This window comes from Arachis ipaensis, chromosome B10, assembly GCF_059453495.1.
Source record: "Arachis ipaensis isolate K30076 ecotype BB chromosome B10, ASM5945349v1, whole genome shotgun sequence".
In the NCBI taxonomy this organism is placed as follows: domain Eukaryota; kingdom Viridiplantae; phylum Streptophyta; class Magnoliopsida; order Fabales; family Fabaceae; genus Arachis; species Arachis ipaensis.
The window spans coordinates 114,123,229-114,137,341 of record NC_142435.1 but is presented as its reverse complement, the minus strand read 5'-3'; the positions used below and the strand labels follow the sequence as shown (position 1 = coordinate 114,137,341).

At 29.8% G+C, this 14,113-nt stretch overlaps 2 protein-coding genes across 3 annotated transcripts; one reads left to right on the top strand and one right to left on the bottom strand.

The window, feature by feature from the left end:
* The first annotated feature begins 408 nt into the window (after positions 1–408).
* Positions 409–4,175, top strand: LOC107622481 (rRNA-processing protein fcf2). 2 transcript variants are annotated; one of them, XM_016324393.2, is made up of 6 exons: positions 409–956; positions 1,988–2,227; positions 2,510–2,570; positions 3,206–3,283; positions 3,445–3,560; positions 3,792–4,175. In XM_016324393.2, the coding sequence occupies exons 2-6, from the start codon at positions 1,995–1,997 to the stop codon at positions 3,901–3,903; spliced, it is 600 nt and encodes a 199-aa protein (XP_016179879.1). In that variant the 5' UTR covers positions 409–956; positions 1,988–1,994; the 3' UTR covers positions 3,904–4,175. The 2 variants fall into 2 exon arrangements, with proteins under 2 accessions (XP_016179879.1, XP_088365671.1); XM_088509545.1 differs by having other exon boundaries at positions 488–956; positions 1,993–2,227.
* Positions 4,176–5,798: 1,623 nt separating this feature from the next.
* LOC107622066 (uncharacterized) lies at positions 5,799–6,512 on the bottom strand. Its single transcript, XM_016323991.3, has 2 exons — positions 6,332–6,512; positions 5,799–6,197 (listed from the first exon to the last, which is right to left on the bottom strand). Exons 1-2 carry the CDS (start codon positions 6,405–6,407, stop codon positions 6,001–6,003), a joined length of 273 nt encoding a protein of 90 aa, XP_016179477.1. The 5' UTR covers positions 6,408–6,512; the 3' UTR covers positions 5,799–6,000.
* Positions 6,513–14,113: the final 7,601 nt, after the last annotated feature.

Sequence of the window (14,113 nt, the reverse complement as noted above, 5' to 3'; positions counted from 1 at the left end):
TAAAATTTAATTCAATTATAAAAAGCAAAATCATCTTGTATATAACATTTTAAAATAAAATATATATTTGCAAGTATTTGAATAAAAAAATTGTATTATATAATTATATATTTTTAACAAAATTTACAACAATATTTTTTAATTTTAACAAAATATAAATATTGCTACGTGATATGATTTGGAGACTCTTGCGGATGACAAAAAAAAATTTTCAGTTCAAACATTTGTGTGGGGCACAGATTGTGGTTATGTGACAAGAGAAGTTTATGATGAATTGCCATATTAAAAATGAACCAACAAACTTCTTAAAATTTTATAAACTGCCTTGATCCTTAGAGGACCACATTATACTTTCGCCATAGTAGAACCAGCCATCAATAATTATAACGGTTCAATGATCCGGTTTTTAGAACTTTGGTTCTCAGCAACCTTGGTTCAATAAACCCCCCCCCCCCCCCCCCCGGGGCGCCCTCTCTCTCTCTCTCTCACACACAGCAGAAAACCCTAATCCCACCCATAATCCTCTCTTCTCTTCTCTTCGAATAACAGCCACCACCCAGGCACCCACCATCCTAATCCCACACTTCAGAGCTCAAACTCATCGCCGAGCCTTTCTCTCCCTTCTCTCTCTGTCGCTGCTTCGCTGCTCCTCGTCGTGGATCGTCGCCGCTTCTGTGCTCCTCGCCGTGGGTCGTCGCTGCTTCTCCCCTCCTCGTCGTTCTGCTTCTCCCCTCCTCGCCGGCGTCGTTTCTGCTTCTCTGCTCCGCATCGTGTCTCATCGTCGTTGCTTCTCTTCTTCGCGTGGAGTCCCGCAGTCGCTGATTTTCTACCTTTCGTCGTGTCTCAAGTCTCTGATCTCTGCTTCAACCCTCTCAGGTCTCAGGTCTCAGGTCTCAGGTCTCAGGTCTCAGGTCTCAAGTCTCTTCTTCTCTGCTTCAAGCCTTCAATCCTCTCAGGTCTCAAGTCTCAGTCTCTAACTCTCCCTGATTCTATCTCCTGACTCTATCCCTCTGAAATTTGAAATTTATTCTGAACATGCATATGATGAATTATTGATGATTCTGCTGAATTTTGAGATATGAATGTTTTGAATTTTTATTTGAATTCAGTCCGTTCATAGTGAATTAATTCTGCTGAGATTGAGTTATAAATTTAATTTTTAATTTATTAATTCTGCTGAGATTAATTTTTAAATCCAATCTATTGTATTTGTTTTGGTGAATTGTTGTTTTGCTGTTATTGATTCAAAATAAAAATATTGCCACAATTCTGCATTGAATTTACTATATGGCTTCATATGATTTGGTTGATTTAGTTGAATTATGCTTATGATTCTTAGGCTGGATACATGTTTTAGATGTTTTGCAGAGTGACTTGATTGACTTACAGAAATTCACATATGGGAGAGTTAATTTTTTAATAATTTTAGTATATATTTAATTAAAGCGGTTCAGTGCTTGTTTGGGCACTATTAAACCGGTCCGGTTCTAGCAACCTTCGTTTTTTCCTATCTTTTGTCGTCGTCTTCACAGTGAAAGTCTTCATAGTGAAAGACCCGATGCAAAATTTTGACATCGCTAATAACCAAAACCAATAAATCAAACTTAAACATGTGAAATAGAAAATATGGAAATTCAACAAGTTGTATAAAATACCCAACGTGGAAAATATAAACTTTGTTTGAGTTATGTGGCTGCACTTCCAACCTTATATTATGTTTTATGCCTTTTTTAACTTAATATTACCTAATTTTAATTTGGTTTGTCCCCCACCATGCTCATTTTGTTAGACACTGCTGCAATTCTCAAAGTTTGCCGTAAATATTTGCATAGTTTCCAATTTCCATGATGTTTTATGAAATTTACTATAGTTTTGTTATATAAGTTAGAATATATTTTTTAGCATATCTCATTTAGATTGTCAATTTTTCTTTTAAAAAAGAGATTAAATGTAACTCTTGGTTATTTGATTGTGCAATCTGCTTCAGTATAGGGATGCCGGAGGGTAAACTGCTGGTTGGACTTTCATGGCAACCACAGCTGTTGATTCCATCATCATCAAAAGCCACAGATGCTTGTCATAACAAACCTCAAAGTGAGGCATCTAATAGTAGTCTTTGGAAACCCAATACAGAGCTTGTTGATGGCCTTTTCGTTCCTCCTAATGATCCTAGAAAGTTAAACAAATTACTGAGAAAACAAGCTAAAGATACTGCTGGAAAAGATTGGTATGCAATATATTTTCTGGAGCAAATTTTCTTTTGCAATGCAACCATGGTTAAGTTTCTTTTTGTTTTTAAAACTGAAGAATCTTATTTTTATTACTTGTCTAAGTAGTTTTACACAGCTGACTAGCTGGGCTGGGTATAGGGGTGGTGACTTCCATTTTTAATCAAATAGAATTAGGAGATTGTTTAGTTATATCTTTCTTCCCCCCCTCTCTTTTTGGGAAACTATAAAAAGAAATTATGTAATATGTAGTTATCTGATCTTATTTGTATGTTTGTCAGGTTTGACATGCCTGCTCAAACCATCACTCCTGAGTTGCAGACAGATCTAAAGTTGTTGAAGGTGATTTTTGAGTTTTGATATCTTTGCCATTTTATGTTTTCCTTGGATTGGGCAACATGTACCTACATTCAAAATGGAAAGAACAGTTACTCAGATTTAGATTCTTTGTCAAGTTAACTTTATTTCATGTTAGTCTGTTTTCCTAACAAGATCCCTTTTCATAGTCTGTTTTACCCCTTTTTTTGGGCCAACTTAACTATCTTCAATGATTTGTGGGGTGTTTGATGCTTCCTGAAAACTTTGCTGGTGTTCTCAGCTTGATTGATGTAAATTATATTGTATATGCTTATAATGGGAAGACAAACTTTCAGGCAGCTGAAAGTCCAATGGGATCGGTTAGCATTTGGGGAGTAAAATGTGTAGGCATGTATATAATATTCATTAATAACAAATTTGTATGTTCCCAGTTATTTGAATCATGATAATAGCTATGTAATATTTTTTTGGAGAATGTTAGGTGATTAATACTTTCAGTGAAAGAAAAAAAAATGAGTTGATTAGTGTTGGCTCAAATGCAAGACTACAAGAGAAAAATATTGGTCGCCTAACATTTATTTTTTATATAACACACTTTTATCCCTTAGTTTCACAAGTGGAATGGGATCCTTACACTCTTACTGTGTTTATTGTTACAGTTGAGGTCTGCGTTAGATCCAAAACGGCACTATAAGAAGGGTGATTCTAACTCAAAGGCACTTCCCAAGTATTTCCAGGCAAGTTCATTGTTGTATACCCAATCTGTATATATATCATAGGCAAGCATATGATTGATGTTCCTTGGTATAAAATTACAATCTCTGTTGGAGAGCAATGAATTTTTACTTTATTTTATTTTATATTTATTTATTTATTTTTGTCATTTGAATGTGACCAGGTGGGAACAGTTGTAGAAGATGCATCAGAATTCTACTCGGAAAGATTAACAAAGAAGGAGAGGAAAGCAACCATTGCAGATGAGTTGCTTTCTGATAAAAAGCTTGCGGCATATAGGTAAAATAGGCACTTGCAGTAAAAGACAGATTTCGCTGGTTAATCAGAAAATACTAGGGTTGTCAAAATGGACCAATCGGCTGGATCGTCTAATTTATCTGCCAAAATAAGGCAGTTGGGTCATAAAAGTCTTGACCATTCAAAAATACCATTCTTAAGTTTGTTCGTTTTGTTTGTATTTGTTGCTATGCTTTTTGGGATATTTACTCACCTCATTCATCTTCATTGTAGGAAGCGAAAGGTACGCGAAATTGAAGAACAAAATCAAACTGTGGGGAATACCAAGTGGAAGATTAGGGGTCAGAATTCCTGGAAGCGAGCAAAGGAAAGGAGGGTTTATTGAATTTCAATCACTTTGGAAAATTCATAGATGCTATTTTGCTTTTTGTTTTTGTTTTGGGGGGGGGGGGGGTTTGATTACGCTAGTTCTTGTCCGTCGATAATGCTCTGTTACAGTTTTAAGTTATTGAGGGAATTACAGCATTTGTGTGTCAATGCTCGTGTTTAAAATGTTTGGTAATTACTAGAATTTCTTTGATGAGACTTTGTAAATTATAAATTGTTGTCAAGAGTAAAATTTTGAATGAAGAGACGTATTAACATTTTGATGCAAAATCAATAATAAAGGTAGAAGTGATATTGATGAGGATGAAAAAGGTGGTGGTAGTAGTGGTCATGTTGAAAAGAATTTAATTTTGTGGGCGTTTAAAATTCTTTACAAAATACAAATAAATTTTTTAACAAAGGTAATTGCGACACTCATTAATGGATTTTCTTTATAGAAAGATCGGGTTGTCCCAAAACAAAATAGTTATCGTCATGTCTTTTGTAAACATGAACAAAGATCAGATTGAGTTAATACCCTAGTTGGTTAGTTAGCAAAACTAATCCTAGAAATATAGATGCAAAGCCATCATCAAACTAAAATTTAAATATTCAATAAGCTACTTTTACTCGACAACTTTGAATTAAACATAAGTTTTGAATGTAATATTCCACAATAATTCATCAATAAACGAATGGTGTTGTATTGGTGTTGTATTGAAAAGGTGGCGAATCCTCAAGAGAATGGAAACAAGGTTGTTGAGAAGAGGGAATTGGAACTTGATGAGAGGATAAACAACAACAATTCTACATTGTCATCGTCAATGCATATGATATTTCCGGGTTTGAATAGGGAGGAGGAGATGTCTGCCATGGTTTCGGCTTTGACCCATGTTGTCTAGTTTGTTGAGGAATCGAGAGAGGCGTATACATACCATGACCATGGATGTCAGCTGAGCTGAGAGATCTATTAGCTAACCCTTTCCAACAGGAGCGACGTCGCCGATTACCGATTCTACTACTCAAAAAGGAAACGTGCCAGTGGGAACAAGGCAACAAGCCAAACCCTTCTTTGAGTAACGTGGAAACTTTTTTGGGCCTTTAGGCCCAATTAGTTTCAGATGTCATAGAAACGGCCCAATTGTTATATATGAACTTTGCTGATCATCATGCCCTTTTAATAAAGTTGAAAATTCCAATACCAACTTGATTTGATTAAGTAGTCTACTCATTTATATGTTTAAGCAAGGGTCAAAAATTTAAATTCCGTCTTATCCAACAAAAGAAAAGTTTAAAGATTTTAAAGCCTTCTTTTTTATACATCTCTGCTTATCTACTCTACTTGTATTCATATATAATTAGCTGATTCTTGTAAAAAAATATAAAATAGTTTATATGCTGTATGCATGTAGATAGAAATGCATGTAATTATAATGTAACATGTATGTGCTTTATTTTCAGCCCATTTTGTAATAATGAAATTGATTAAAGAATAACATTTGAAATATATAGTAAAAGGTTGTAATATACTGCAATTGCACCTATATATAGAGCCTAACACATAATCAACGCCCAAAACTACTCTAATAAATATAAAATTATAATTATATATTTTCCACAACTTATTTGAATCGTACCATTTAATTATGAACATTAACCATTCATTTATATATATTTTGAGTGGTGTTTATACGTAAAAGTCAAACATAATAATTACATATTAGTATATGTGTATGCATGGTTTTGGAGAGTTATATTCAGTTGTTTGAGACTCTCTCTCTCTCTCTCTCACACACACACACACACATGCACACTATATATATACATTAATACATATGAAGTAGTTTTGAAGTTTTAATTTGGAGAAAACCTCTCATGGTTTTCGGGCAGCAAAATTGATTTATGTATGCAAGAAGATAGAGGAGGAAAAACACTATACATATAGAGAGAGTCTTTCGTTGCAGCAAGATAAATAGGCCAAAAAAGTTGATACTTTTCTTATTGTGGCTTATATTTTAGATCTGGGTAATATTTACATCACGATAAACGTTATATTACAATATAAACTAGCTAGTTAATTATACCAAAAAATACAATAAAATTGGAAACTATTTAATTAATTATGGATCGGTGGCTTCCTCGAGGCTGGAGTGTAATCCATTGAGAACACTTCACTTCCACCATTAACCTCATCATGATTATGTTCTTCCGACTTAAATTTGCTATTGTGCGCCTCTTTGTTATCATGAGCATCACTGTTGCCATGATGATCACCTCTATTAGTTAATTTACTAATTTCTTTCAATGTTCGTGCTGCACATATAGAGAGAGGGCCGAAAAAAAAAAAAGATAATAAGAAGACTGAGAAATAATTAAGAAACATGAAATAAAAGTTAATAAAATTAAATTTATTTTTCGTACTAGAGACCAAACGGGAAGCTAAGTACCTCGAGCTTGGATGGAGAAGAAGCAAAGGAGGACTAAAACTGCAAGAAGAACACGCTTGCTTTCTAAAGCAGCCATTATTGTTATATATAACTGGAACAATTATATATTATTTATATTTTGTATATTCAAATAAATTAGACTTAGGTTGTTCTCTAGGAGTCTAGGTATTATATCTCGCTAGTTTTTGTGAATATACTACAACATATGCCAATTACACTCCCCTATATATAGACCAAGATTTGACACCTATAGTATTTAATTTAATTGGCATGTGCCATTGTGATTATTGAGTACGTATCCATATAGGCCACTACTACTATAGTAATAACTTTAATTTGTACATAACATGAGCCATGGTCTACTAGGGTCACCATCATTATTTTCTGGCTTGAAATAGATGGCTCCATCTCTATCTGTGTTAATTATTATTAAAACAATATTATATGAGTAATAAAAATTCTCTTATAATTAAATAGAGGGTTTGATATCCTTTATGACTTATTCAATTATTATTAGAGAAATTGATTTATATTATTATGATTAAAACTAATCATTTCTATAATCTTAATTAAATCAAATTACTAAATCATAGAAGAATCTATTTTATAAATTACAATAGTTTTTATGAGGTCTTATTTTGCAATTTTTTCAAATTTCTCAATCCACCCAATTTCTTTAATCTGTTCCGACTATAAAAATAAAATAAAATAAAGATTTAAAAAAATTCAAAACAATAACGAAGTTGAAGTTGGAAACGAAGAACATGGACAAGGGAATTATAAGTCGACATCTTAGAGATATTGATCATACATACACTGCTTATACTTCTTTGACAGTAAGTTTAAATAATTAGGACCTTATATACAACCAAAACATTAAAACTTATATATTTGTGTGTGGATTAATCTATAAATAACATCCCCAATCGTTTTGAACTTCTGCTTCGTTATTGTTTTGAATTTTTTTAACTTTTATTTTTAGCTTCGGTTTTATTTATTTATTTATGTGGTTGGAACATATTAAGAAAATTAGGTAGAGTGGAAAATTTAAAAAAATGCAAAATAAAATCTCTTTGAATTTTTGAAAATTATTGTAATTTAAAAAATAAATTTTATCATGGTATAGTAATTTTATTTAATTAACTAAGATTAGAGAAATAATTATTATTAATTATGATAACACATATCAATTTCTCTAATAATAATTGAACAAGTCATAAAAGATACTCAATTTCTTATTTATAAAAAGATTGGATAGAAATTATCAAAAATTATTATTTTTAATTAATATTTTATATTTTAAATATTAAATTTTAAATCATAATATAAAATAAAGTGTTTAAAAGTATAAAATAGTATTAATAAAAAGTGTTAACTTCTTAGTATTTTTTTATTATTATAGGGAAAAGATGATTTTAAACATGAAAACCTGAAAGGGGAAAGAAACGATATCATCATCAATTTGAATAAGTTTGTGTATATATTTGGGCCATCACAAGTTTCATTTCATCGTGATATGCTTCCTATACGCCCATTGTATACACATCTGTTGTTTTAATATTGTTCCCTAACTGTTTCATGCATGTTTAGTTTGTGATCGATTTTGTCCCTAGGATTAAAAGAAAGGTCGATATTTTTGTGATGACATTTTTACATAAAGATATTGTAAATGACGAATCATTAAATAATTTGATATATATTTGGCTGAATATATTTAATAATTAGATAATTTGATATATTTAACTGAATATATTTGATAAAATTATTTAATTAAGAGTTCATAATATCATTTTTATATGAACATATCATGTGGATATTTTCCTAAACGAAAAAAAGTACGAATTTCAACTCAATGTATCACATGTGTTAAAAAATTTGTCTCTCTCGTTTTCACTACAATTTAAAATTTTTTGAGTAGTATATGATAATAATATTTATTTGTCCCTATTAAATTATTGAATTTAATTTTATAATAAATTTTTACTCAACTTTTAGTACTTAATAATCAATTTAAGAATCTAAGGTCATATTAGATATTTAATAGAATGATCAAGTCTCAATTTAAATGAGATTGATATTCTTTTTTAGAAATCGACTCAAAAGAATATTATATATCTTCTTTTAAAATTAACTTTAGTTTTTCTGGTAACAACTGCATTAATTGAAAGAATTTTTTCAACTATAAATATCAGTAAGAGTTGACAATAAGTGAATTTTTAAATAATTATTTATTAAGATATAAAAAGAGAAATATTTCTTATGAAAAAGATTACTCAATTTTTTTAAAATATGAAACCTAAAAAATAAAATTTTAAATTCTATATTATTATTTAAAATATTATTTTAGTGTTTTAATTTATAAATTAAATATTTTAAAAATTAATCATATTTTACAATAATAAAATATAATTATAATAATAATTATATTATATGTGTATAAAAGATAACTATCTATATAAAATATATATTAAAATATAAAATATATATTTAAAATAAAATAAATAATATATATTTATATAAATATATAATAATTAATAAATAATTTAATAATTAATTTTTATATATACATAATATTTTTATTATAAAAATTATTATTATGTTAGATATATTTTGTTGTCAGCAAAAATTTTGTGGGTTCACTGATGGTGGGTCAAATTTTTATGTGGCTAAGGTGGCGAATGTGATGTAGCCAATGCAGACTTGACATGTGATAGGTTGGACTTTGAGCGAAGAAGGCTTTGACCAATATGAGCGAGGAACACCAACGACGGAAAAGGGGAGGCAAGGCCATGAGAGACGTCGCATGAGGTGGCTTCATCTTCCGCGACCACGCTCAATGCTGGCTATTAATAAGAGAAAAAGACCAACATATTCTGGGATTTCAAACGCCACACATTAGGAGAAGAGAGGGAACCGCAACAATTTCTGCCCCTTGTTTTTAAAAGAAAAAAAAAAAACTTATTATAGTTTTTTTTTTTGGTTAACTTTTTTTTCTTTTCTTTTAATTTGTTGAGATTTTGAATTATGAAAAGTAATAATAATTAATATCTTGTATAATTTTTAAAATTAAATTATAATTTTTTAAAAAATTATTTAAATATTTATAAAAAAATTTAAAAAAATAAATTTTTTCATAATAAAATTTTTTATCATATTTTTTTAAAATAAATATTTTTAAAATTAAAAAATCAAATAAAAAATAACTTATTTATAAATTATTTTTAATATAAAAATTTATTATTTTAATTATTTTTTTTAAAAAATTAATTAAACTGTTTACCAAAGTCACGATAGTCTACAGGACACATGAACAATTATTTTTGGGTATTAAAATTATCTAATTATCAATGCAGTTAAAATTAAAAAGTTACCGCACTTGACTCTATATAATTTTCTTCAACCTTTCAAATTATAGGTTTTCAATGATAAACATTTATGCCACATGTCATAAATTTATTCACAGGTCAATTCTTGATCATCATTAACCACCTCTCTACATAAAGTCAGAAGTCAGAACCTCATGTAAAGAAAAGAGGGCAATAGCCCTTCAAAATCTTAGTTTTTCTTTATAAATTATATAAAAATTTTAGGATAAACTACTAAAATTATATTTAAATAATTTTGTTACTGATAAAAATATATTTAAATTTTTTTATCAATAAAAATGTTCTCAAATAATTTAAAAATATGATAAAAATATACTAATATTAAATATATATTTTTTAAAAAAATATTTTATTAAAAATTAAATTTTGATGTAATATTTTACAAATAAAATAAAAAAAATATTTTTATTCTTAAAATTTAGTGATTTTTAGTTAATTATATATTTTTTGTAATTTTTTAAAAGTATTGTTGGTTATTAGCAAAAAAATCACAAAATATATACTTAGTGAGAAGATCACCAAATTTTAACGATAAAAATATTTCATTTCTTTAATCATGCTTGTTTATAAAAAATCGTATCAAAATTCAATTTTTAAAATATTTTTTTAGAATACATATTTAATGTTGGGCATTTTTATTATATTTTTAAACTATTTGAGGATATTTTTATCGATAACAAAATTTAAGTATATTTTTGTGATAAAATTATTCGAATGTATTTTTAGTGGTTTACCCAAAATTTTAATTTAACCTCCCTAAAATATTTAATTTAATCTCTTTTATATTACAAAATTAATTTTTGTCCCTCTTTAAATATTAGTCTAACTTTGCCCGGCTCTATATGCCAATCAGAAAACTGCTATATATATATATATATATATAAAAGTTAAAAACATAAGATTTTGTATCTTTTAAAACAAAACTAACATGTAGAAAAATCCATGATTTTTCTTTATACTATATCAGCTATTTCATGAGCAGTACGTAGTTGCATTGATAAGCTGAAATCTAGCTTTTGTTCTAAAAATTGAGGCGCAAAATTCATCCAGTTGTACTTATAATCCACGGATAGTGCTGTGCTAAAAGATAAATTAACAATTTTCTTTGGGACTGTGATGTTGAATTTGATAACAGCTCTATTGATGTATGTATTTGCTTTTTCACTTTGGAGCACTAGCTAGCAACTACTTTAATTTGAATTCTTAAACTCTGTGTAGTAGATATATTGTATATAATTTTGGATGTGGATAATATAATTATTAAATTAAACGGTTATTATTAAACCAAAAGTTATATAAACTGCCGGTAGTAATAATATTAAGACTATAATTTTTTTCTAATGATATAATTGAAATATTAATCATATTACATATTTATAGAAAAATCTACATTTTTCATGATTTTATTTTTGTAATAAATATCTAGATATTATAGTAAAAAAAAAATCTAAAAAATAATAATTCAAGTATTAGAAATATTTAGGATAATATCTAAAAATATCTTTAAAAATATCTAAAATAATATCTAGATCAAAACATAAAATTATCAAAAAATTGTAATGAATTAACTTGAGAAACCTATAAATAAATTATCATAGAATTTATTGTAATATACTAAAAAACACATCAAAATTCGAATGCTTTTGTATTATCTTTTTAGTGGCTAAAAAATTTAGATATGCCATGCCTGTGTGTTATGCATTGCTATGGAGGATGGGGGTGCTATACATGAATGTTGGATAGAAGAAATCGGACCATCCGAATTCTGTTTAAAAAAAATTAAATTACCAAATCGGATGGTCCGAGTTGTGAGAGAGAAAAAATTTAAAATTTATCATTAACAAATCGGACTGTCCGATTAGTGTTTTTTGTTTTTCAATACAAAGAAAACGGACCCTCCGAATTAGTATATAAAATATTTTTTCGAACACATGAGTTGGTATAAAAGAAAACGGATCCTCCGTGTTCCTGTACTCAACTCCCTCGGTCCGAGTTGTACTCCCCTAACACCACATGCAGGTAAAGCTTCTGTACTCTCCATAAAACTGCAAGACACCAACCTCTCCTCCATATTAAAAATAAAAAACCCTTTTTAGTTTATCAATAATATAATTATCAAGTTTTTTAATTATTTATCTAAATTATTCCTTCATCAAAATTGATTTTTTTACTCTTGCTACAAAATTCAAAATCATATACACAAAGTCAATTTTAATCTATTTCATAAAATTAACACGAAACTAATTAATTATAATTATAATGCCACCATCCTTTGAATGATATATATATACTAAAATAAGTCATTATATATTTATATATATAAATATATATATATTATTTAATTTATATTTTAATATATATTTTATATTATTAATTAATTTTAGTATATATATAACTGGAAATTATTGGTGATTGAGAAAATAATGAAATGAAGATGTGGAGGAGGTTGGCCATTGGATTTAGATTTTGTGGCGGAATATAGAGACAAGTAGGTAATAGCAGCATGAAGGGTGCGACAAGTGGTGTGCGGGGTCATACATGTCATGCCTGTAACCTATTTACCCTGCCACTTTGAAGCATCATACCAAACCTTGTCTCAAGCCACCTTCATCAATTGTACAATGTCACAACAATAGTTAATTAGTGAAACATTGGTCTCATGATGCTGCTACCTGCCAACATTTTTGGCTTTCAAATATCAACAATATCTTTAGGGGTGTATCACCAAAAAAAAAAAAAATCTTTAGAGGTGCCCCCATGTAATTTATTCGCGAGTATCCGATTTGGCTTAAATCTAGTTAGGTAGGGTTGCCAATTCGATCTCCAGCAATAGAGTAGGATACAAATAGGATGTCAAAGATTCTTTTAGCTACTAAAAAAAGATCATTAATTGATAATTTAATATATTATTTTTTATATAAAAGTCAATTTTATTTTAAATTATCATCAAGTTATATAATAATGTTTCATCATTTTAGTAATCTGCGGGTTAAAAACGGATAGAGTTTGAGTTGGGATATTCTCAACCCGTAGATAAAGTAAGAAAGATTTTATATAAAAAACTCAATTCGCGAATAAGATTAGGGATGGATCCAAATCCTATCCTACCCTACCCATTATATCTCCTCTAACTCCACCTCATTTTTCTCATACTGCAATATCTAGGGATGACAAAACTTTTTGAGACGCGAAAATCCTTGTATAAATTGTCCCGAATGGAGATCCAACTGTGGAGAATTTTTTCCGCGAGATGGAGACGGGAGGCAAAATTTTCTTGAGACAGGCGCGGAGACCCGAGCGGCGATCCGCACCCCGTCTCTGCTAATCCCCAAAATTCATAAATTTACTTAATTATATAATTTATTTCTCATATATATTTTTTAGTCATTTAACATGCCAGAGAGAGAGAGAGAGAGAGAGAGAGAGAGAGAGAGAGAGAGAGAGAGAGAGAGAGAGAGAGAGAGAGAGAGTGTCTCACTGCATTGTCACCCCTCACTGTTCTATCACCCTCACCGCGTCGTTCTCTATATTCGTGGCGTTCCTTTCCACAACTCTGTCGTCGTGTTCATTCTCTTCTCTGTCGCTGCGTCTCCCACCTCATCCACTGCTTTGTGCTCTGGCTCGCCGTGGTGTCTCCCACTGCGTCATTTTGAAAGAAGTCACTATCTTGTCGTTTAAATTTTTTGTATAAAATCTTGCTGTTTTTGTATAGGATGTGTAACACCCTACCATATAGAGTCTTATGCTTAAGTCATAAAGCTAAGGTGGCAAGGTATTACGACCTCTAAAAGTAAAATATATATAATAATAATGAAAATAGATAGTATGCTAGGAGCCTTGAAAAATAGGTAAAACAAAACCGTAAAATTCAAAAAGCGCAACCCTCAGAAAACGTGGTTACTTGCGTGCTAAGAAACCTAGAAGATAAGGATAAGAATAAGCAACAGAGTAAAAGAAAGCCAAGAATACATCATAACTAGCTCCTGACTCAGCCCGCGAAGCCAAGGCTATATATATATATATATATATATATATATATATATATATAAGTGTCCCAAATACACAAAATACAAAATAGGATTCTATCTCTCCCTCAACCTCTATGAAGAACAAAATAACAAGTTTCTTAGAGAGCAAGCTAAATTCATAGGTATTTATATATACAAACAGAAAATCCAAAATAACGCAGGGACTACTCCGCTACGAAGATCCAGACACCTAGCGAGGAGCCTCTTGACCTGCATCTGAAAACAACAATACAGTATGGGATGAGAACCGGAGATTCTCAGTATGGTAAAGGTGCCACGCATATAATTTATAAGGTCCTGGAAATGCCAGAGGCAATTCTAGAACGCCGACTCTTAAATTATAAAGCTTAAATTACTAAACAGAAATC